General features: G+C 42.6%; 1 protein-coding gene across 1 annotated transcript in view; it reads right to left on the minus strand.

Annotated features, from left to right (window-relative positions):
• Nucleotides 1-25,656, minus strand: part of DYNC2H1 (dynein cytoplasmic 2 heavy chain 1) — a 368,188-nt gene that overhangs the window by 219,388 nt on the left and 123,144 nt on the right. The window contains exons 59-63 of the mRNA XM_045019043.1: nucleotides 21,614-21,735; nucleotides 20,460-20,546; nucleotides 10,829-10,955; nucleotides 2,647-2,788; nucleotides 1,046-1,155 (exon numbers count right to left, since the gene is read on the minus strand). Of these exons, the coding sequence (XP_044874978.1) occupies nucleotides 1,046-1,155; nucleotides 2,647-2,788; nucleotides 10,829-10,955; nucleotides 20,460-20,546; nucleotides 21,614-21,735 (588 nt within the window). The remainder of the gene's footprint in view (nucleotides 1-1,045; nucleotides 1,156-2,646; nucleotides 2,789-10,828; nucleotides 10,956-20,459; nucleotides 20,547-21,613; nucleotides 21,736-25,656) is intronic.

Below are 25,656 nucleotides of genomic sequence, written 5' to 3' on the forward strand. Positions count from 1 at the left end.
GTCTACATCCCACTTTGGGGTCTTATGGGAGTGGGAAATGTGGCGTTTGAAGGAGAGAAATTAACAAGAAGAAAGGGAGACAGGGATTCTGCCTTGCGGAGTGAACGAATACTTGGTTCCTGTATCTCATCTTAAAAACAAAAGGCCAGATTGAAAATGGACCTCAGTGCCTGTGTCCACTAGGAAGGTGAAGTAGTAAGATTTGCCAGTTACTTGGCCCACAAAACAGTCAGTCATAATTTCAAATTGTAGACATCGTTCCTTCTGCGAGGCAGAAATGCATGTTGCATGAAAGGGGATGAAACTACTCACTATAGTAAGCTTAACACATGAGAGATAATAATTGGGAGACTATCCTAGAAAACAGTGATTGAAAAAGAAGCAACTCTGACTAAAAACAGGAGTCATAGTGGACAAACAACTCAACATGAGCTACCAGTATGATGCCCACATTTTAAAAATTATGTTGAAAAACTGGAGAGGTACAGAGAAAAGCCACAACAATTATTTGAGGGCCAGAAAAAAACTATATTTAGAGGCTTAAAGAGCTTACTCTGTAAATATGATCAAAAAGAACACTGAGATGTGTTATGAATTTATAAATCTGTAAAAGTGTTTGCAGGATGTGGCCATTTTTTATATATCTTGGCAATGGAATGGCTGATATGACAAAAAATGCACATTTACAACACAGTGGATAATTCTCAAAAGTTTGTAAATAATGCTAAAGATAACTCATGTTTGGCCTAATTTGATGGACAGAGGGCCTTTCCTTTTGGATTTTCAGATAAAAATGATAAAAGCAAAAAAGCAAAATGCATAGATGATGGAACAATTTTGTTCCTTTCATTTTAGACAAATCAGAGTTGTAGATGTAACAAGTAGCATAAATATTTTATTTTTGTAATGTTTGTGCCTTCAGGAGTACTAAGAAGATCATAAAGATTGAATGAGGTTATCAAAGAACCCAGAAAAACCATCTGCTTCACCCAGTTACAGAGAAAATGTCTCCAAGGAAAGAAACAAAAAATACAGAACTGTTTACCTGCAAGATCACAAGAGCATTTTCTATTGAAAGGTCATCTGAGGGTAAACCTTCACTTTTCCAAATTAGTTGCTCACTCTCTGTGCACAGAAACCGCCTCATATCAAATTCTGGCAAATTAAAGATGGATTTATTAATTATATACCATGTACCTGTGCTGACATTTATATTCTGTTGGTATTACGTCACTAGTTACAAGAGATTCTGCTGTATACAATACAGTTCTGTATATTTCCTTTATAATTATTTTTTTAATTACTGATATTTTCTATATCTCTGATGTTATAGGAGAGTGTTATTAATACATAAAAGATAAAGAAATGATTGTGTTCAGACCATCCCTCATTTTTGGGATAGGCAAATTAACCATATTCCATCAAGTAAGGGGATCTATACTTTCCTCCATTGATTTCTCTGCAGCAATTGTGTGCCTATATGCAATCAAAAGACGTTACACTCTGTTCTGGTTTATGTAGTTGTGAGTTCTTGGGAAGACATACACCTGAAAGAATCATCAATTTTTGGCACTTTCCCATCCAGGGATAGCAAACTCAGATCACTGATGATTGCCAAAGCTGTGCCTACATGTAGCTACCATACATAAGAACAGCCATACTGGGTCAGATCAATGGTCGATCTAGCTGCGTATCCTGTCTCTGACAGTGGACAGTGCCAGATGCGTCAGAGAGAATAAACAGAACAAGGCAATTTTGAGTGATCCAACCCATCATCCAGTCCCAGCTTCTGGAAGTTGCAAGTTTAGTGACAACCAGAGCATGGTTAATAGCTTTTGATGGACCTGTTCTCTATTAACTTACTTACTTCTTTTCTGAGCCTAATTATACTTTTGACCTTCACAGCATCCCATGGCAATGGGTTCTACAGGTTGACTGTGCATTGTATGAAAAAGTACTTTCTTTTGTTTCTTTTAAACCAGCTGCCTATTAATTTCATCAGTTGATCCCTAGTTCTTGTGTTACGTGAAGGGGTAAATAATTTCTATTCACTTTCTTCATACCATTCATGATTTTAAAGACCTCTATCATATCCCCCCTTAATCTTCTCTTTTCTAAGGACAGTCCCTGTCTTTTTACTCTCTCCTCATATGGAAGCTGTTTCATACTCCTAATCATTTTTGTTGCCCTTCTTGGCTCCTTTTCCAATTCTAATATTTATGTATTTTTTGAAATGGTGATACCAGAACTGCACCTGGTATTCAAGGTGTGAGCAAATCATGGATTTATATAGTGTTATGCTGACATTTTCTGTCTTATTATTGGTCCCTTTCCTAATTTTTTTAGTATTCTATTAGCTTTTTTGAAGGCAGCCGCACACTGAGCAGATGTTTTCAAAGAACTATTAACGATGATTCCAAGATCTCTTTCTTGAGTGGCAATAACTAATTTAGATCCCATCATTTTGTATGTATAATTGGAATTATTTTTTTCAAATATGAAAGTAGTGTTATTAATCTGTCAAAGCATTATGAATTTCCAAAATTTATAAACAAAAATATGTATTAAAATTATCAATATCTCTCACTTTGTAAAATTAACAATCTCTCTCACTTGTCTTCATGTCAAAGAAAATAAAATACGTACTTTCAAGACCAGCTGATTTTGTCCATTCATCCAAACTAATTTTTCGCTGATCCTCTGGAGCAGCAGAAAGATAAGTAATGAAAGCAGCAGCCAACTGAGCTCTTTTAGGCAGAGTGGTTAGTTCATCTGCGATCTCTGAAACCTAAAAAAAAAAAAAAAAAAGGTATGTAGTGGATTCATGACAGATGGCACCTTCAGAGCCAAATGTATGGAGCAATGACCAGCTTGGCACCCTACAAATATCCAGAATGGGAACTCAAGGCAGAAAAGTTGCAGAAGACACCACCAACCTGGCTCAGTGAGCCACTACTTTATTAAGAGGTACAACATTGGTCAATTGGTAGCATAAACAAATACAACCAGAAATCCAAGAAAAGATCATCTGGAAAGAGACTGGGTGGCCCTTGACTCGGTCTGAAAATGTGACAAAGAGTTGAGACAAAGACCTGAATGGTTTGGTCCACTCCAGATAAAAAGCCAAAGCTCTTCTAACATCTAAATGATGATTAAATCTGATGGCATTTTTCCTCCTCTTTGCTCAAATTAGGCTTTGGAAAGAATGCTGGTAAATAAATTGCTTGACTCATGTGAAATTTGGAAACCACTGTAAACAGGAATTTAGCATGAGGCTGAAGGAAAACCTTGTCCCTAAAGAAAATTGTATAGAGTACCTCTGATAGCAAAGCTCACAGCTCCCCTACTCATCTGAAAAACTACTTTTATTGACAGGTGCAAACAGAGAACAAGTTGCTAGCAGCTCAAAAGGCAGGACGCATCAACTTTGCTAGCACCAGATTTAAACTCCACTGAGGAACCAGATTATGTATATAACACAAACACTTTAGAAACCTGATGGACATAGAGTTCAAAAAAATTGATCGGTTATCCACAGGCGAGTAGAAAGCTGAGATAGCTGCCAGATGGACTCTGATGGAACCAAACCAATCCTTGGTGTTTCAGAAACAAAAGATAATCCAAGATATTTCTAACTGGAGCTTGATCTGAGGGAATACCTCTTTATATGGACTAGATGGAAAATCTATTCTACTTAGCAATGTAAGTAGACCTACTTGAAGGCTTCCTGCTATTCAGTGGCACTTCCTGCACCCCCATAGAATAAACCTGCTCCAAGTCTGTGTCAGCCATGAATCATCCACACTGCCAGGTGGAAGGCCTGAAATTTGGGCTAACAAAGGCTGCTGTGGTCCTGGAAAATGAGATCTACATCTCTCAGAAGCAACAGTGGAGGTCTGACCAATAGGGCTAGTAGGGTTGATAGCCAATCTCAATGGGAACACACAGAGGCTATTAGAATAAGGTGAGCAGAATCTTGCATTCCTGCCCAAAGTCTTATCCAAAGTCAAGCAACTGGAGGGAGGATATATAACATAGCTGCTGTGTTGTCCATGAGCACCAATAAGTTCCACCCCTGATGTGCGGAAGGAATGCCATACAAGCCAGATGGATGGCTCATAGCTCTGTGATATTTACATGGAGACTCAGATCCTGGGGAGTCCAAAGGCCCTGAGTCTGAAGGTGACCTAAGTGAGCTCCCCAACCTAGATCCAATGTATTTATGACTACAGTGAGACCCTGTTGCAGAGGATCAAAGTGAACTCCTTCACAAATATTCATAAGTTCTATCTACCAGTCCAGGAAGGATAACCCCTGAGTGGATACTTGGACCACCATGACTATATGACGACGGGCTGGTGAATACACCGAGGCTATCCAACCGTGTAGATGTCTGATGTAGCTGTAGATGCAGTCTTAGCATGCTGCACCACAAATGTGCACACTGCCATGTATCCTAGAAGTTTGAGACAGTTCCAATCTGTGGTGATAGGGTACTCCTTTATATCTAGAGCAATGAATTGCATCATTTGGAACATCTTCTGTGGTAGGAAAGCCCTGGCCTTTGTAGAGTCCAGGACTGCTTTAATGAATTCTATTATTTGAACAGGAAACAGGATGGACTTCTGGATGGACTTAGTAGCCCCAGCATGTCAAAAGTGGGTTAAATAATGGCTGGAGAGTACCTGAAACCTGGATCAGCCTCTGATTAGCCAGTCATCCAGGTAAGGGAATACCTGGAGTCCTGAATTTTGCAGGAATGGCACTACTAAAGCCATACATTTTTGTGAAAATGAAAAGCGCTGCTGACAGTGTGAAAGGCAGCACTGAGAACTGGTAATGGAATCCGTTTACCATGAACCTGAGAAATTTTCAGAGGCTCTGGTGAATTGCCACGTGAAAATAAGCATCTTGTATTGATACTAAGGAATTGATAATAGACTAGAGTGACCATCTAGAATTTCAGATCTAAAATAGACCTGAAAACCCCCTTTCCCCGTTTGCTTTTGGGATTAGGAAGTAGTGGGAATAAAATCCCTTCCCTCTGAACGACACGGGAACATCCTCTATGGCCCCCACAAGGAGAAGAGACTGAACCTCCTGAAGTAGCATGCGCCCAGTTCTACTATGCTTAAGGCCCCTCTGATGTGGGTCCAAGCACTTAGGAAGAGGATAGGTGGTTGGCAGTAATAGGGGTCAGGAAAGATGGCACTATAGGAAGTGGTACACTGCTCTCAACCAGTGGGTCAAAATGACTGCTTAGATGATCCAGGTTGCATAGAAGAGTTGGCAGCTGAAGAGACGGATGGAGGAGAAGTATGCCTCTTGCAACCCTGACCCTCTTTTTGGACAGGTCCTGGTAATGCAGCAAGAATGGCTGACACTTTGGGGAATGCTGTGGAAGGAATGGCTTTCTTTTAGCCACCGGTACATAGATCCCCAGAGACTTAAGGGTCACCCTTGAATCCTTAAGGTTCTGAAGCCTCTCATCAAGCTTTACTGGAAAACAGCAAGAGGCCTTCAAACAGGAGGTCCTGAATTGTTTGTTTGCACCTCCAGGGGAAGGCCTGATTCCTGCAGCCAAGATGAACATCACATTGTGATGGCGGAGGCAATAGCTCGAGCTGCAGAGTCTGTCACATCCAGACTCACCAGCAATGCTGTTCTGACAACTAATTTGCTTTCCTCCACCAAAGCAGAGAACTCCTGCTTTGCCTCATCAGGAATCTTGTCTTTGAATTTCAAGATATTACCCCACAGGCTAAAGTCATAACAACCCAGCAGAGCTTGCTGGTTTGCAATCCTGAGCTGTAAATCTCTCATGGAATAAAATTTCTGGACAAACAAATCTAGGGTTTTTTTGCTTCCTTTCCCTTTGGAGTAAAGGCCTGGTGACCTTGCCTTTCCTTTTTGTTGGCAGCCATGACCACAAGAGAGACTGGAAGAGGGTATCTGTAAGAGTGCTTGAATCCCTGTGAAGGGACATAATATCTCTTCTCCACTCTTTTGGCAGTGGGAGGCAGAGAAAAATAAGTCTTCCATAAAATCCTGACAGGCTCCAGAATAGCTTCATTTATAGAAAGAGCTACCCTTGAGGGCCCTGCAGACACTAAAATGTTCACAAGCCCATGTGACCTTTCTTGTACCTCTTCTGGCTGGATAGCTAAAGTTGCAGACACCCTCTGCAACAAGTCTTGATGAGCATTAAAGACATCAAGAGGTGGGGAGGTAGACTCAGCCACTACTGCCTCATTGGGAAACAAAGAAGAAGAGGTTAAAGGTTGTTGAGGAGGTCCCTCCTCTAACTCCTCTACAGGGGAGTCCCCAGCATGCAGCTCTGTCTGCACAATACTAATCCCAGTACCGAGGGAACAAAGATGGTGACTCTCCTATAGATGCTCCCAGCACCTGGCTGATGTAGAGGTGCAGGAGTGGAGCAGAGAGGCTCTGGAATGTGGAGAGAAGCCCCAAGGAGTCCAGAAGGTATCCAGCTCTGTGTAGGTCCACTGACAGTTAGAATGCTGAGGCTGTGAATGGTACCACAGCAGACAGGTACCCCACCAGTGCTGTTGGGCATACTCAGGTTGGAACACAAAGGATCCAACTTCTGAATCTGATGTAGAGTCCATTTCTTCTGACCATGGGGGAGTTGAACCTGTTGATACTGGGGGAAAGGGGTTCCAAGCCTGGAGAAGGGGGAACCAGTGAAATCAATACAATAGATGCAATACACTGCAGAGATGCTGCAAGAGTAGAAGTGGCCGGTACCAAGTAGTGCTCTGGGGCTTGAGCCGGGACCGCAGGAGTGTGGTTCCAATATCTATTCCATACAAGGCTCCTGAATCATGGGAGAAGCCAGTACCAACAAGTTAAGCAACTCTCTGGCTGCCTGAAAACCCTTGCATGTTGATGGCACTGGAAAGGGTTGCTGAGCCTGTGGTACCGAGAGGTGCGCTGATCTTTCAAGGATTATTCTCAACAGGCCCTTCCTGGGTTCTGGAGTCAGCAATCCCTGCTGTCTCACAGATTGCTTTTTTGAGGTATGACTGTTTGGAATGTCCCACTGAGATCTTGTGAACATTCAGTGTCTTCCTCTTCGAGGGTCCCATTTCCAACCTTAGGAGACTTATGCAGTCTCTTAGGCACCAGCGATGTAGATTTGCCTAAGAACTCTGTCAGAATGGGAGGAAGCACTCCTAACAGACTTGGATCTGCTCTGTACCCATTCAGAGCAGGAAGGTTCTGATGGTGGACAAAGTGCAGACTCCATGAGTAGGTACCTGAGCCTGGAAACCGAATGGGATTTGAACCCTCTACAAATGTGACGTTTGTCACTGACATGCACCTCTCCCAGCCACTTAAGGCATCTGGGATGTGGGTAACTCACTGGCATAGATCTGTTACATGAAAAACAGGCCTTGAAGCCAGGAAAACGGGGCATCGGTCCAGTATCATGTCTAGTGTCCCACCAGGCACCGGTAACCCCACACTAAAAAGATAGCACATTCTAAACTTAATCCTATAAACAACCATTTACAGATATACTATACAAGACTTAAAACTATTGCACAGCTACTATTTACACTGTAAATACATAAATAGTGTAAGGGAGGGAAAATATGAAGAAACAAAGATTGTTGCTCCAACAACAACCATCACTAGTGGTAGGAAAGAACTGTGGTGGGTCGGGGAAGTGCAGCCCTTTATACTTTTGCGCAGTGGCACAAGGCACCGGAGGGCGTTAACACTTCCCCGACAGGTATTGCCAAGGGAAAAATCTCTGACAACTGTGCATAAGCCATATACACACCTACGGTGGAATGGACACTTGCAATCACTCGAACAACTATAAAATTGTGACATTTTCATGAATAGAAAAGCCACAGGATCATTTTGGGGACTAGAATGAGAAAGGCTAAAAGCCATGTAGAGTTGGACCTTGCAAAGGGAATTAAAACCAATAGTAAAAGGTTCTATAGCCATATAAATAAGAAGAAAACAAAGAAAGAAGAAGTGAGACTGCTAAACACTGAGGATGGAATGGAGGTTAAGGATAATCTAGGCATGGCCCAATATCTAAATAAATACTTTGCCTCAGTCTTTAATAAGGCTAATGAGGAGCTTAGGGATAATGGAAGGATGACGAATGGGAATGAGGATATGGAGGTAGATATTACCACATCCGAGGTAGAAGCCAAACTCGAACAGCTTGATGGGACAAAATCGGAGGGCCCAGATAATCTTCATTCAAGAATATTAACAGAACTGGCACATGAAATTGCAAGCCCATTAGCAAGAATTTTTAATGAATCAGTAAATTCAGGGGTTATACCGTACGACTGGAGAATTGCTCACATAGTTCCTATTTTTAAGAAAGTGAAAAAAGGTGATCCGAGGAATTATAGGCCTGTTAGTTTGACATCTGTAGTATGTAAGGTCTTGGAAAAAATTTTGAAGAAGAAAGTAGTTAAGGACATTGAGGTCAATGGTAATTGGGACAAAATACAACATGGTTTTACAAAAGGTAGATCATGCCAAACCAACCTGATCTCCTTCTTTGAGAAGGTAACAGATTTTTTAGATGAAGGAAATGCAGTGGATCTAATTTACCTCGATTTCAGTAAGGCATTTGATACGGTTCCACACAGGGAATTATTAGTTAAATTGGAAAAGATGGGGATCAATATGAAAATTGAAAGGTGGATAAGGAACTGGTTAAAGGGGAGACTACAACGGGTCGTACTGAAAGGTGAACTGTCAGGCTGGAAAAAGGTTACTAGTGGAAATTCCTCAGGGATCAGTTTTGGGACCAATCTTATTTCACCTTTTTATTACTGACCTTGGCACAAAAAGCGGGAATGTGCTAATAAAGTTTGCAGATGACACAAAGCTGGGAGGTATTGCTAACACAGAGAAGGACCGGGATATCATACAGGAAGATCTGGATGACCTTGTAAACTGGAGTAATAGTAATAGGATGAAATTTAATAGTGAAAAGTGCAAGGTCATGCATTTAGGGATTAATAACAAGAATTTTAGTTATAAATTGGGGACACATCAGTTGGAAGTAACAGAGGAGGAAAAGGACCTCGGAGTATTGGTTGATCACAGGATGACTATGAGCCGCCAATGTGATATGGCTGTTAAAAAAGCTAATGCAGTTTTAGGATGCATCAGGCGAGGTATTTCCAGCAAAGATAAGGAGGTGTTAGTACCGTTATATAAGGCACTGGTGAGACCTCATCTGGAATACTGTGTGCAGTTCTGATCTCCCATGTTTAAGAAGGATGAATTCAAACTGGAACAGGTTCAGAGACGGGCTACTAGGATGATCCGAGGAATGGAAAACCTGTCTTATGAAAGGAGACTCAAAGAGCTTGGCTTGTTTAGCCTAACCAAAAGAAGGTTGAGGGGGGATATGATTGCTCTTTATAAATATATCAGAGGGATTAATATTAGGGAGGGAGAGGAATTATTTAAGCTTAGTACCAATGTGGACACAAGGACAAATGGATATAAACTGGACACTAGGAAGTTTAGACTTGAAATTAGACGAAGGTTTCTAACCATTAGAGGAGTGAAGTTCTGGAACAGCCTTCCAAGGGGAGTAGTGGGGGCAAAAGACATATCTGGCTTTAAGACTAAGCTTGATAAGTTTATGGAGGGGATGGTATGATGGGATAGCCTAATTTTAGCAATTAATGTCGCAATTGATCTTTGATTATTAGCAGGTAAGTATGCCCAGTGGTCTGTGATGGGATGTTAGATAGGGTGGGATCTGAGTTACTACAGAGAATTCTTTCCTGGGTGCTGGCTGGTGAGTCTTGCCCACATGCTCAGGGTTTAACTGATCACCATATTTGGGGTCGGGAAGGAATTTTCCTCCAGGGAAGATTGGCAGAGGCACTGGAGGTTTTTCGCCTTCCTCTGCAGCATGGGGCACGGGTCACTTGCTGGAGGATTCTCTGCAGCTTGAGGTCTTCAAACCACAATTTGAGGACTTCAATAACTCAGACATAGCTTAGGGGTTTGTTAGAGAAGTGGGTGGGTGAGATTCTGTGGCCTGCATTGTGCAGGAGGTCAGACTAGATGATCATAATGGTCCCTTCTGACCTTAAAGTCTATGAGTCTATGAGATTCTCTACAGCACTCAGTTTCTGCTTAGTGTAGCCAATAGGGCATCTCCAAAGAAGCTAGCTGAAGCTTCACAATTCCTTAAATGAGGATTAGCACAGATGGCTTGAGAGAAAATATTCTTTTTCTCCCCAGTGTCAGTTGTTACCAAACTGTGATAAATTACATATGCCAAGATTTCATAAGTAATCCATGATTTTGGGTGCCTCCATTTCTGAGTTCCCAATATGAGATACATAAAAGTTGATTTTGAGAGATTTCTGAAAAATCAAGCCTGTCCAAGGTGTCTCAAAATTGGGCACCCAAACTCACTAGACACTTTTGATAATCTTGGCCATAAAACAGTCACATGAATGCTGAGACTCACAACAGTTTTACATCATTGAAATTATAATACATTTTATCATATTAATTAAATAATGCATTTTGTGCACATTCAGATCTTGTCTGCCAAGAAAACCTAAATAATAGAATAGGAGAAAGTTTCAGAAGAAATTTAAAATAAAGCTTTCGAGTGGTGAGAACAGCTTTTAAATATAATGGAATAAACATTTATAAGCTGCAAAACAGTGCCACATAATTTATATTCCATAAACACATTGTATCATCAAACAATTACCTTTTAAAAAAGAGAAGTATTAAGTCAAGTTTTTTATACAGTGGCATCTATTTTATGAAAGTTTCTGCAACAAACCTGTGTGTTCCATCTCTTGTGCTCCCTATCCAGTTGATTAATCAGTACCTCTGCGGCTTTGAGTGTTTCTTGTGCTTTAACTACTTCAGCTTCAAGTTTAGCTGCTTCAGTTGTTCTACTCTGGAACCTGTAAAAAAACTATACTGTTAAATTATTGCCAAGAACCAATTGGTACACTTTATTAAAGTCAAATTGAAAGGCTCCTTTAAAAATGGAAGGTTTTATTTAAGTTCTAAAATCATTAATCCCTCAAATCCTGCTCTAAATACCCAGCCCAAACAACTAAACTGGGTAACTGTCCCGACAGGAGGAAAAGAATCCTCCACCCCAGACTACAGAGCAAACCCTACTCCACAATGTTTGATGGTAGGTGGATCCAGGGAGTGGTAGATGCACTGGCCCCAGCCCAACTCCCTTATGTGACAGCGGGCAGGCAGCACCCACAGAGATGTACTCCACATCACACAGAAGTTGTGTATCCCTCCACAAACTCCTGGAATCCTGCTCTTACATCTCTGAAGAACAGAACTGTATTTCAGCCCTTCTGCATCTGAATGGAACGGGCGTCACATTTTCCCCAAAAGTACACAGTTGACATTTGCAGATACAATAAACACACTATAGAACATAATATATAAAAATAATTTCCTCCTTTACTTAACAGTAGATACCTGACTTGATCAGTTTATGATTTTAAGCCTGATTCAATGCCCACTAGGTCAATGAGTGACTTTACTTTGGTGGGTATTGGATTGGCGCCACTGTGAGGGGTAGGAAATGCCAGCTCTCTGAATTACTGTACATATTAGTAATATCATCAAATGTAACAGGGGAAATGGCAAAATACTGAAGTCAAGTCTTGGCAGGTTTCTCTATTCTCCTTAAAACTTGTTAGAAATGCTACTGACACAAATTAACTATTTTGGCTAAGTAATATCTCATATGGGAACTGCATACACTTTGAAATATGGATTGAAAAGATGTGTAATTTTACGACTTTTATAAGTAGCACTGTATATATTTTCTCCTGAAATACACTTTATAATACCTTTATAAAGGAATTCTCTTTGGTAAATTTCAGTGATTAACCCTATAGAGTAGAATCTTGCTAACTCACACTAGTGACTCCAATACAGGGCAAAACACTGAATTTTGTGAATTACTAATGAAAAAGAAAACAAACTGCAATCAAAAAGCAAGGTTAATACTTCACAAAACGTAGGTGTTCATTCATCGGTACTTCATAATATGTCCTAACTATACATCCAAATATGTTAGTAAATGAAATGCAGTATATTTTGGAAAAATAATATACAACAACTTATTTGTAAAATAAGAGACTTCACTGAATCATCTAATTTTAAATCTGTGCTAAATAGTTGGCAGAAATCACCAATATTTTTGTGCAAATGATGTAGTGGGTGGTTTGGTAACATCCACATTAGTGAAGCTTTAATGTACTTCTTATTATAACACGACATACATAGCATCAATTATTTTTCCTTTTTTTAAATGGAGGAACTAACTTCATAAAAGTCCTTACATCAGATATTTCCCTTTCCCTCTTTGCGTGGTGCTGGTTACGCTTGGAGCTGTGTGCACAGTTTTGGGTACCATAATAAAAGGATTGGTTAAAAATGAATTTGAGTAAAGAAATTCCACTACAGATTAGAAAAAAAGGCCATTCTATGCCACTTCCCTCAGATCCCACTGAGGAATACACCAAGAAACTGCACCATCTACTCAGGACACTCCCTACATTAACACCGGAACAAATCGACATACCCTTAGAGCCCCGACCAGGGTTATTCTATCTACTACCCAAGATCCACAAACCCGGAAATCCTGGACACCCCATCATCTCGGGCATTGGCACTCTCACTGAAGGACTGTCTGGATATGTGGACTCTCTACTCAGACCCTATGCCACCAGCACTCCCAGCTATCTCCGTGACACTACTGATTTCCTGAGGAAACTACAATGCATTGGAGACCTTCCAGAAAACACCATCCTAGCCACCATGGATGTAGAGGCTCTCTACACAAACATCCCACACACTGATAGAATACAAGCTGTCAGGAACAGTATCCCTGATGATGCCACAGTACAACTGGTTGCTGAGCTCTGTGCCTTTATCCTCACATACAACTATTTCAAATTTGATGACAATATATATCTCCAGATCAGTGGCACCGCTATGGGCACACGCATGGCCCCACAATATGCCAACATTTTTATGGCAGACCTGGAACAACACTTCCTCAGCTCTCGTCCACTCACGCCCCTTCTCTACCTACGCTACATTGATGACATCTTCATCATCTGGACCCATGGGAAGGAGACTCTGGAAAAATTCCACCACGATTTCAACAACTTCCACCCCACCATCAACCTCAGCCTGGACCAATCTACACAGGAGGTCCACTTCCTAGACACCATGGTGCAAATAAGTGATGGTCACATTAACACCACCCTATACCGAAAACCTACCGACCGCTATGCCTACCTTCATGCCTCCAGCTTCCATCCCAGGCACACCACACGATCCATTGTCTACAGCCAAACACTGAGGTACAACCGTATCTGTTCTAACCCCTCAGACAGAGACCAACACCTACAAAATCTCCATCAAGCATTCTCAGAACTACAATACCCACACGAGGAAATAAGGAAACAGATCAACAGAGCCAGACGTATACCCAGAAGCCTCCTACTGCAAGATAAACCCAAGAAAGAAACCAACAGGATTCCACTGGCCATCACATACAGTCCCAAGCTAAAACCCCTCCAACGCATCATCAGGGATCTACAACCCATCCTGGACAATGATTTCACAGACCTTGGGTGGCAGGCCAGTCCTAGCCCACAGACAACCTGCCAACCTGAAGCATATTCTCACCAGTAACTGCACACTGCACCACAGTAACTCTAACTCAGGAACCAATCCATGCAACAGACCTCGATGGCAGCTCTGCCCACATATCTACACCAGTGACACCATCACAGGACCTAACCAGATCAGCCACACCATCACTGGTTCTTTCACCTGCACGTCCACCAATGTAATATACGCCATCATATGCCAGCAATGCCCCTCTTCTATGTACATCGGCCAAACTGGACAGTCTCTACGGAAAAGGATAAATGGACACAAGTCACATATTAGGAATGGCAATATACAAAAACCTGTAGGAGAACACTTCAACCTCCCTGGACACACAATAGCAGATCTTAAGGTGGCCATCCTGCAGCAAAAAAACTTCAGGACCAGACTTCAGAGAGAAACTGCTGAGCTTCAGTTCATCTGCAAATTTGACACCATCAGCTCAGGATTAAACAAAGACTGTGAATGGCTTGCCAACTACAAAACCAGTTTCTCCTCTCTTGGTTTTCACACCTCAGCTGCTAGAAGAGGGCCTCATCCTCCCTGATTGAACTAACCTCGTTATCTCCAACCTGCTTCTTGCTTGCTTATATATACCTGCCCCTGGAAATTTCCACTACATACATCCGACAAAGTGGGTATTCACCCACGAAAGCTCATGCTCCAAAACGTCTGTTAGTCTATAAGGTACCACAAGACTCTTTGCTGCTTTTACAGATCCAGACTAACACGGCTATCCCTCTGATACTTGATTCTATGCCACGGTAGTATAACAGTGCCTGACGGGATGGTAAAAAAAAGAAAGGGAGATACTGTCACTGGTTGGTCCCAATAATGAAAAATGTCTTACTAATAAATTTCCTTTCTGCTAGCAACATCTCCCACAATTCTGGACTTCTAAGTTGCTCTCCTGTCTCTGAAGCTTATGGCAAAGACAGCTCTTCAGGACAGGTTGGACACAGAGGACTCAGCAGCTTACTCCATGGTATCTGCTATTTCTATGAGTAGGTGTTTGTGGCTCCAATCTTCTGGTCTCCCTCCTGAAGTAGAGCAGACATCCAGGATTTGCTATTCAAGGGTCTGTCCTTCTTCTCAGAAAAAGATGGACAATAGGCTGCATAGCCTAAAAGATGCCAGGGAAACACTGAAGTCCCTTGAAATTTATACACAAGCAATAAGGAAGCAATTCCAGCCCCTAGCAGGCTCACAAATATCAGAGCTTAAGATCTTGTCCCCAAGATCTGCTGATAAAAAGGGGAAGGAATTACAGGAGGCGACCACCACCTCCCTCATCACATGTGACAGAAAGATCCTTTTGACCAACGGCTAACTCTAAACATACATTTTGACAGGCTTGTTGAGGGCAGCATACCACTGCTTGCAGATGAATCTGTTCCTATCCATACCTTTGCCAATCATCCATCCCACTTCCTCAGTGCTTGGACTCACATCACATGAGATCAGTGGGTCTTAAGCACAATGGACCTGGGATATTCCCTTCTAACTATATTAGTTTCTATCACCCCACCTCAACCCCATTCCCCTTCAGGGGTCACTCTCATAAGATCATTCCTCAGCAGAAATGAATTGTTACTGTATTACCATCTTCTTTGGTCTAATGTACCAAGTTATTTTTTCTCTCTGGAATATTTGCTAATGATATTATGCAAATTTTATATTTTGGGAATAACTCATCTGACAGCAAGCAAAAGCAGAGAGGGCATGGCTGTGTGGCTCCATAATGAAGGTGCTCACTGTAGACCAAATGACTGCTTTTCAAATTTCTGAAGTGGATGCACTTGCTCATTCCACCTCAGTCCCTTCTGGGACAGGAGCCTCTGATGATTTGTAGGCTTCCACAATACATAGTTTAATTCATTTGGTGATGGAAAACTTGGAAGCCCTGAGGTTCTAGCAGTTTGGGTGGAAGGACACGAATAAGGAGCCCAATCTTCTTGTGGCTTCTGGGTGTTTGGGAGAGATTTTCCATGCTCTTCTGACCTCTATGGTGTGCCACAGCTTTTCTGTTGGATTTTGTGGTTTTGACAGAACGAAGGAAGCACAGCTTGTTGGGATGTGTGAAAGGAGGAATTTACCTTAGGATGAAGGGATTCTGGCATCCTGAGCACCAACTTGTCCTCATGGAACAGGCAGTAAGGCTCCTGTATAGATAAGGCTGCCAGCTCCAACACTCACCTGGTAGATATGACAGCTACTAAAAAACAAGTCTTAGTGGATAAATGAAAGGCCAAAACTAAAGTCAGAGGCTCAAAGGCATGGCTTGTCAGAGCCTTCAAAACTAGTGGTAGGTCCCATTTTTGGAAGAGTGGACTGACCACCAGGATTAAGGAATCTGGCTATCTGTGGATTGTGTGCTAAGGAGCCCAAGGATCCTGTGAATAGCACTCTGCTAAAAGAAGACATCTGATGTGCAATGTTACTGGGCTGAAGGCCTCTGTTTATGCCTTCTTGGAGAAAGTTCAAAATAGTTGAAATTCCAGTATTTCAGGGATTTGCAATGTGTTCTTGCTGGATCTAGACTAGATACAGGAGTACACTTTTGTGTCATTACTCTCCTAGACAAAAGCAACATCTTAATAACTCTGGAGGGCAGAACGAGATTTTTTTAGTGCTTCCTTCTCAATAGCCAGGCTGTTTCAGGTCTGGATGAAGAGGACCCTGCAAGAGGACATCCAGTCTCCACAGAAGCTAGATGGGGGTGAGGGGCTCCAGTTTCAGCTCTACCAGGTCTGAGAACCAAGGTTTCCTCAACCAATGAGGAGTTATCAGTATTTCCATTGCCTATTCTCATTTTATTTTCTGAACCACTCTTCCCAGTAATGGATATGGTGGAAACACATAAATCAGGCCCTGTGGCCAATTGTGCGATATGACATCTGTCTCCATGGATATGGGGTCTGCCTCCCTTGTGAAGTATTTTGGCCTCTTTCCAGTCATATGATTTGCTAACAGATCACTTGAAAGGAGGCTGAATGTCTGAACAATGAAATAGAAAACCTCCTGATTCAGACACCACTCAGCATTCTTGAACCACGTGGCTGCTGAACCTTTTGGTTCAGACACTCTTCGATGTGGATCGCTCTCACAGACAGCCTACTTCACTATTCTGCCTATTTCATTACTTATATTCCTTTCACATTAGTACTAGATTCCTTGTTCCCAATTAGTTGTTTAAATATGCAATCCAAATCATATTTTGTGATTGAACCAGAATGTGGTTCCCACTTAGGGTGGACTGCAAGCTTTGCAGAGCTAGTTTGACTGCTCCCAGCTCTAGGAAGTTTATGCTGTGAGCCTTTTCTTCCTCGCTCCAGAGGCCTTGAGTTGTTTCAATCTCCAAGGCAGCTCCCCAGCTCTCCAGGCAGGCATTGGTTGTGAGGACTAAAAGATCTGGAAGGCAGATAGGCATGCCTTTCAAGATATTGTTGTGGGCTGATCAACATTATAAGGAGTTGAACATCTGTATTAGAACCCCTACATGATTGTTCATGTGTTCCGGGGAGTGGTCCCACACCTTTACTATGAAGGCTTGAAGACTTGTGATGTGTGATTGTGCCCATGGAGTGATTCCTTTGGATGATACTATGAGTCCGAGCAGTTAGAAAGCATAGTGTTATTGTAGGCCTCTTTTGGCTCTGGATCAAGAAAATAAATTCCTGGATGAAACTAGAGAACTTTTCTTGGCACTGATGATGAAGCTGTGTGGCTGGAGAAGATTCAGCATCCAAGACATGGCTCTGTGAGCTGACTGCGATGGAGCGCTGATCAGGATGTCATTCAGGAAGTGGTACAAGTGAGTTCTCTGTGACCTGAGTCTGGCTATTATCACCACCATCTTTGTAAAAACCCTGGAGCCCAAAGACAGGTCAAACAGGAGTGTTTGGCACTGATAAAGTTTCCTGAGGTAGGCAAACCTCAGAAGTCTGTAGTGGCATGATCTGATGGGGATATGGAGATATGTATCCACTCTATCTACTGAAATCCAGAAGTACCCCCAGAACAAAGATGACACCATAGAGGCCAGGATCTCCATTTGAAACTTTGTTTTCTTCATCCACTTGTTGAGCCTTTTGATGTTGAGAACATCGCTGATAGTCCTTAGACACTTCTGTACAATGAAGATGAAGTAGAACCCATAGAACAGTCTCTATCACTCCCATATCCTCAACGTGAGATATTTCCTTCTGGATCAGATTATGTTTTATGGGTTTGCTGGAGCTGGGTGACTGGATGATGAACTGATGGGGTGGAGACAGCAGCTCGAGGGAGTATCCCTGGCTGACTATTTTCCTGACCCATTTGTTTGTGGTCTATGAAAACCATTCCTCCAGGAAATGGAAAATCCTGCCCCCTAGATTCAGCTTTGGGTGAAGGCCTATGGGATCTTTGTCATAAACTGGATGTTGAGTGGCTGAGGTCCCTAAGGACTCCCTCCCTGGATCTCAATACCACTGTTTTCCCTTGCAGAATCTGTCGTCGTTTTACTGGTACCTCTGTGGGGACAAGAAGTGAAATGAGTGCATCTGTCTGACCAGTCTATATTCTTTCCTGAGGGCTCTCAGTGGGAAAGAGAGGCACTCTTTGCATTTTGCTGCATTGTCAGCCACATTATCCAGCTTTTCTCAAAAAAGGAAGGAGCCTGTAAACTTAGCTGATTTTAGAACCTGCTTAGAGTCAGTAACAACTCCCAAGGATAGAGCCACAGATGGCGCCTGGCTGAACTGGAACCCTGGCTCGGACTGAGAACCTCATTGCATCCCTTGAGTCATCAGCTATTCAAACACTGTTGCTAGAAAGACTTTAAAGTGGTGCCAAAGTCAGGTGATCTCTGTCCTTAAGGGCTTTAAGGGCTTCCAGCTAAGGGAGATGGTCCCGCAAAGCAGGTAGCTACCAGGGACACTTGGAGGGAAGCAGAGGAGGCTTCATAGCTCTTTTTGAGGGTGGCCTCTATATTTTTATCCATAAGGTGCTTAAGGTAGAACTCCCCTTCTAAGGAAATACCCATATCCTTGGCAAGGGACACTCCAGTGGCATCAATCTTCATTATCTCCGCAATAGAGCCCTTTGGTTCTTGAATGTTACAGAACCTGAGGTTGCTCTTGTTAATATGCTTCCCCTTATCAGACTTGTTCCATTCATCCCTAATCACTTGCTTGAAGGAGAAGCAAAAGAGTACTGCAGCCTCCTCAAGGGAGTATTTTGAGGGGAGACATTTCCTCTGAGGCTTGCTCGTTGGGGCCTGCTCAGATTTCAGAGGCAGATAGCTCACTTTCCTCAGTGAAGATGGAGAAACAGAAGTCAGAGGACTCATATCTCCTGGATTTTTTTGTACTTTCTTTTTCCCTTTTTAGCCTTTTCAAATTTTTTAACATGTTTAGCTTCCTTTGGGAGTGCAGAAACGCTGCTGTGGCTTTGGTGAGGACTTTTGTGACTGGCCTTTCTTAGGGCCTAGAACCCTTTAGAGAGGTCTGCCTCACAGTCCTCCCCCAGTGGGCCCCATTCCTCCTGGGAGAGGAGTGCAGAGTCTTTGCCAGAGCCCTCCTGGGTGGGTTTACGAGAGAGGACGGCTGCTTCTTTTTCCAAGGTGCTCAGGATCCACTTTAAGACTTGGGAGGTGAGGACTTGTGGCCCCACAAGCCTCCTCTCTTTGTTTTGAAGAGGTCCCCTAGCATTTATCACAAGTCAAGTGGTCAGGGTCCTCCTCGTTTCTGGAGCCCCTTCCTGCTTTGCACTGGGGTTCCTGGTCCATTCCCCCCCGCCCATTGGAGTTGCAGCTGCCTCAGTGGGTACAGGACCCAACCTGCCTCTCTGACCTGCAGCCCCTGGACCTAATGGAGTTAGGAATGGAAGGCTGGGTGCAGACTGGGCAAAACTCTACATCTGTTGATTCTGGGAAGGCTGCCTCACATATAAGTATGTCAACACTGTAATTAAACAGCTATGACTGACCCATGTTAGCTGACTCAGGCTCGGGCTGCAGAGCTATCAAATGGATGGATAGACATTCGGGGTCAGGTTGGAGCCCAGGCTCTGAGACCCTGCAAGATGCTTTACTACAATCTAGGCATACATGCTTGGGTTTGACCCAGTGCTTTCTTGGCTGCTTGGTATACTTCTGAGGGGCAGAGAAGCCAGCAGAGAGATGCTGCAGCAGAGGCTCAGGGAGCGTTAAACCCCAAGTTGTTAACCAACCCAGGGAGGAGGAGGAATGCCGACGAGGAAGAACATTGCTTCTGACTGCCCAAAAAACTGGGCAAAAAAGTTAAAATAGAAGAAGGAAGGGCAGAAACAAAATAAATTGCCACTGCTGCTGCTGCAGAGGGAGAGAAAACTGGCGACAAGTAGGTGCTGGGATCGGGGAGGGAACCAGAACACACGGCTACAAAATGCTGATCTGCCTCTTGAGCTGCAGGGAGACGAGAGCAAACCATATGTCCAGAATCATAGGAGATCATAGGCTGCAGAAAAATAGAGCAATGGATTAAAACCAAATGAAAGAAAACTAGCTGTCCTCTTTTAGACACAGGATGACAAACAGCTTCTATCTGAACTTTTCTTAAGCCTCAGGAAGACAGCTCTAGACATTTCAAGAATAAGGACTAACCAAACGCAACCATATTTTTGCTGTGAAGCCTTTTCTATTAAAGTAGCATTAAAATATTAAAATCAATCAACAAAATTATTATGAAAACCATTCCAAAGACATGTAAGCAAAACCAACGTACTTATCTTTTAGTTCTGACACTTTTTGACCAACGGAGTTAAGCAGATCTTCTAGCTTCTGTTTTCTGTCTTCAGTTTTCTTTAGGTTACTAAAAAATAATTTTCTGTTTTATTATTGATGTAGATTCAGATTCATACCAACCAAAAAGCAAAAACAGCAAAAAAAAAAAATTTTAAATTTAATAGAGGTGATAGCATTTAGGACCTTTGCACCCAATGACACAGGCCTTCCTTGATTTTTGTGACCCGTAAATGTCAAAGATAGTCTCAGTTTTCACTTTAAAAAATGTTTCTAGTACTGTTTATTATAAAAACAGCCTTGAAAATGTAAACCAAACACTAATATTGAAAGTTTGTCAACTGTGATTCTTCGTGAAAATCGGGGTCATGCCAGCTCTCTCCCAACACCCAATCAGGACTGACTTTTGGGACTTTGGAAAACCATAGCCAAAGGTCCCTCAATTTATAGTGATCCGAAGACTAATTCACTGCTGTGAAGACCCAGTAGCCATGATTGTGCTAAAACCACCCTAAGATCTCTCCTAACCAGCTGCCCACAGAAAAAGAAACTGCATCTCCCATAAAGTAGCAGGAGTTTCATTGAGATCACCTAACAGGCTATATTGGGTTTAGGTTCCTACACCCAATAAAGTAATGATTATGAACTAGTATGTGACACCTGCATTATTTCATAGAGTCACAAAATTTAAGGCCAGAAGGGACCATGAGATCATCTAATCTGCGATCCTGTATATCAGTGGTCCCCAACCTTTTCGTCTGGCGGGCGCCAGACAAAGGACCGTGGGGGCGGTCGAGCATCCGCCGAAATGCCACCGAATTTTGGCGGCATTTCAGCGGATGCTCGACTGCCGGCCAGAACATGGGCACATTTAGATGCCCCTGCGGGCGCCACGGTGGAGACCCCTGCTGTATATTTATCCTTGTAATTTATACATAACCTATTTCCCCATCTTTCCATTTGTTTATTTATATATGTCATCATTTTGCTATTGAACCAGGATGCACTTTTGGGCAAAGTTGTGCAAAGTTATGTGCTATCACTGTACAGTATCACTTTTTAAAAATATTTAATTAACAACACTACAGGTATCTTTGGAATGCAGAACAATTGCAGAGTAAAGTGCATCTTACTCACGCTTCCAATCCTGCCTGTTCTTTTTCCAGAGGCTGAATTCGTTCCAAGACATAGGAATACTGGACATTGGCCTTAACCCAAGCTGCAAGTGGAGCAGCTGCAATACTAGCTCGTTTAGCATTCTGAAAAGAAAAATCAATACAAATTATAAAAAGGTCCTTACTGAATTTCACACACAAAAGAAACTGCAAAGTGGACTTTGAGGATAACTCTCCAGGGGAGGGGACTCCAATTATTAGGAAGAGACTGGTAATAGTTATGGGGGATTCAATCATTAGAAACATAGATAGCTGGGTTTGCGATGATCGAGAGAACCGCATAGTGACTTGCTTGCCCAGTGCAAAGATTGTGGCTCTATCGAGACATCTAGATAGACTTATGTGTAGCGCTGGGGAGGTGCCAGTGATCGTGGTACATGTAGGTACCAATGATATAGAGAAGGATAGGAGAGAGTCCTGAAGGCCAAATTTAGGCTGCCAGGTAAGACACTGAAATCCAGGACCTTCATGGAAGCATTCTCTGAAATAAAGGTAATAAGGTAATAATTGGAGATATACCAATCTCCTAGAATTGGAAGGGACCTCAAAAGGTCATTGAGTCCAGCCCCCTGCCTTCACTAGCAGGACCAATTTTTTTGCCCCAGATTCCTAAGCGGCCCCCTCAAGGATTTAACTCACAACTTTGGGTTTAGCAGGCCAATGCTCAAACCACTAAGCTATCCCTCCCCCTGCTTTCAGTTCCACGTGCAGGGCCAGTTAGACAGGCAGAAATGCAGGGTCTCAATGCGTGGATGAGATGATGGTGTAGGGAAGAGGGGTTTAAATTTATTAAGAACTGGGAAAACTTTGGGGGAAATGGGGAGCCTATACAGGAAGGATGGGCTCCACCTAAACCAAAATTAAACCAGATTACTAGCACTTAAAATTAAAAAGGTCATGGAGCAGTTTTTAAACTAAGGACTGGGGGAAAACTGACAGGTATGGAGGAGCATTCTGTATGTCCTAGTAAAGAGGAGAGAATGGAAGATGATAAAATACAGGTAGCACCTGATGAGAAACAGTCAAATGAAAAAGAACCCCATTCAATTTCATCATGTAATGACAGACAGCTAAAAAGTGAAAAGTTTTTAAAATGCTTATATATAAATACTAGAAGTCTAAATAATAAGATGGGTGAACCAGAGTGCCTCGTATTAAATGAGGATATTGACATTACAGGCATCACAGAAACTTGATGAAATGAGGATAATCAATGGGACACAATAATACCAGGATACAAAATATATCGGAAGTACAGAACAGGTTGTGCTGGTGGGGAGTGGCACTATATGTGAAAGAAAGCATAGAATCAAATGAAGTAAAAAACTTTTTTGACACCTTAAATGACTGCTTTTTGGAGCAGCTAGTCCTGGAATCCACAAGAGGAGAGGAAATTCTTGATTTAGTCCTAAGTGGAGCATAGGATCTGGTCCAAGAGATGAATATAGCTGGACCACTTGGTAATAATGACCATAATATAATGAAATTTAACATCCTTGTGGCGTGGAAAACACCACAGCAGCCCAACACGGTAGCATTTAATTTCAGAAAGGGAGACTACACAAAAATGAGGAAGTTAGTTAAACTGAAATTAAAAGGCACAGTGCCAAAAGTGAAAGCTCTGCAAGCTGCATGGAAACTTTTTAACGACAAGATAATAGAGGCTCAACTTAAATATATACCCCAAATTAAAAAAAACAGTTAGAGAACCAAAAAAGTGCCATTCGGGCTAACCAACAAAGTAAAAGAAGCAGTGAGACACAAAAAGGCATCCTTTAAAATGTGGAAGTTAAATCCTAGTGAGGAAAATAGAAAGGAGCATAAATTCTGGCAAATGAAGTGTAAAAATATAATTAGGAAGTCCAAAAAGATTTTGAAGAACAGCTAGCCAGAGACTCAAAAAGTAATAGCAAATTTATATATATATATATATATCAGAAACAGGAAGCCTGCTAAACAACCAGTTGGGACACTGGACGATCAAGATGCTAAAGCAGAGGTGGGCAAACTACAGCCCGCGGGATCCTCCTGCCCGGCCCCTGAGATCCTGGCCTGGGATGCTAGTCCCTGGCCCCTCCCCTGCTGTTCCCCCTCCCCCGCAGCCTCAGCACACCGTGCTGCCAGCACAATGCTCTGGGCGGCAGGGGGGTTCTGGGGGTGGTCAGGGGATAGGAAATGGGGGGTTGGATAGAGGGCAAGGGAGTTTGGGGTGGTGGTCAGGGGGAAGGGGTGTGGATAGGGGTCAGGGCAGTCAGAGGGCAGGGAATGGGGAGTTGAATGGGTGCAGAGGTCCCAGGGGCAGTCAGGAAGGAGGGGGGGTTGGATGGGGCGGCAGGGAGCAGTCAGGGGTGGGTGTTCCGTAGGCGGTCAGGGGACAGGGAGCAGGGTGAAGTGGATGAAGCAGGAGTCACATGGCGAGAAGCAGGGGCGGGTGGGGAGATGAGGATAGATGGGAGGGCCCGGGCCACACCTGGCTGTTTGGGGAGGCACAGCCTCCCCTAACCAGCCCTCCATACAATTTTTGAAACCCGATGTGGCCCTCAGGCCAAAAAGTTTGCCCGCTCCTGTGCTAAAGGAGCACTCTATGACAATTAGGCCATTGCAGAGAAACTAAATGAATTCTTTTCATCCATTTTCCTGGCTGAGGACGTGAGGGACATTCCCAAACCTGAGCCATTCTTTTTAAGTGACAAATCTGAGGAACTGTCCAAGATTGAGGTGACATTATAGAAGGTTTTGGAACAAATTGATAAATTAAACAGTAATGAGTCACCCGGACCAAATGGTATTCACCCAAGAGTTCTGAAGGAATTCAAATGTGAAACTGCAGAACTACTAACTATCGGTTGTAACCTATCATTTAAATCAGCTTCTGTAACAAATGACTGGAGGATAGCTAATGTGACACCAATTTTTAAAAAGGGCTCCAGAGGTGACCCCAGCAATTACAGGCCGGTAAGCCTGACTTCAGTACTGGGCAAACTGGTTGAAACTAAGAACAGAACTGTCAAAACACATAGATGAACATAATTTGTTGCGGAAGAGTCAACATGGTTTTTCTAAAGGGAAATCATGCCTCACCAATGTACTAGAATTCTTTGAGGGGGTCAACAAGCATGTGGACAAGGGGCATCCAGTGGATATAGTATATTTATATTTTCAGAAAGCCTTTGACAAGGTCCGTCACAAAAGGCTCTTAAACAAAGTAAGCAGTCATGAAATAAGAGGGAAGGTCCTCTCATCGATTGGTAACTCGTTAAAAGAAAGGAGACAAAGAGTAGGAATGGTCGATTTTCAGAATGGAGAGCAGTAAATAGTGGTGTCCCCCAGGGGTCTGTAGTGGGACCAGTCTTATTCAACATATTCATAAATGATCTGGAAAAAGGGGTAAACAGTGAGATGGCAAAATCTGCAGATGATACAAAAATGATAAGGAGTATGGAACAGCTTCCGTATGAGGAGAGATTAATAAGACTGGGACTTTTCTCCTTGGAAAAGAGACTACTAAGGTGGGATATGATAGAGGTTTATAAAATCATGACTGGTGTGGAGAAAGTAAATAAGGAAGTGTTATCTACTCCTTCTCATAACACAAGAAATAGGGGTCACCAAATGAAATTAATAGGCAGCAGGTTTAAAAGAAACAAAAGGAAGTATTTCTTCACACAATGCACAGTCAACCTGTGGAACTCCTTGCCAGAGGATGTTGTGAGGGCCAGAACTATAATAGGGTTCAAAAAATAACTAGATAAATTTATGGAGGATAGATCCATACATGGCTATTAGCCAGGATGGGTGGGGGGGAGTGGTGTCCCTAGACTCTATTTGCCAGAAGCTGGGAATGGGTGACAGGAGATGGATCACTTGATGATTATCTGTTCTGTTCATTCTCTCTTGGGGCACCTGGCATTGGCCATAGTCAAAAGATAGGATACTGGGCTAGATGGACCTTTGTTCAGACCCAGTATGGCCATTTTTATGTTCTTATATTAATCATACACACTA

The sequence above is a fragment of the Mauremys mutica genome, chromosome 1 (genome assembly GCF_020497125.1).
Source record: "Mauremys mutica isolate MM-2020 ecotype Southern chromosome 1, ASM2049712v1, whole genome shotgun sequence".
Lineage (NCBI taxonomy): Eukaryota > Metazoa > Chordata > Testudines > Geoemydidae > Mauremys > Mauremys mutica.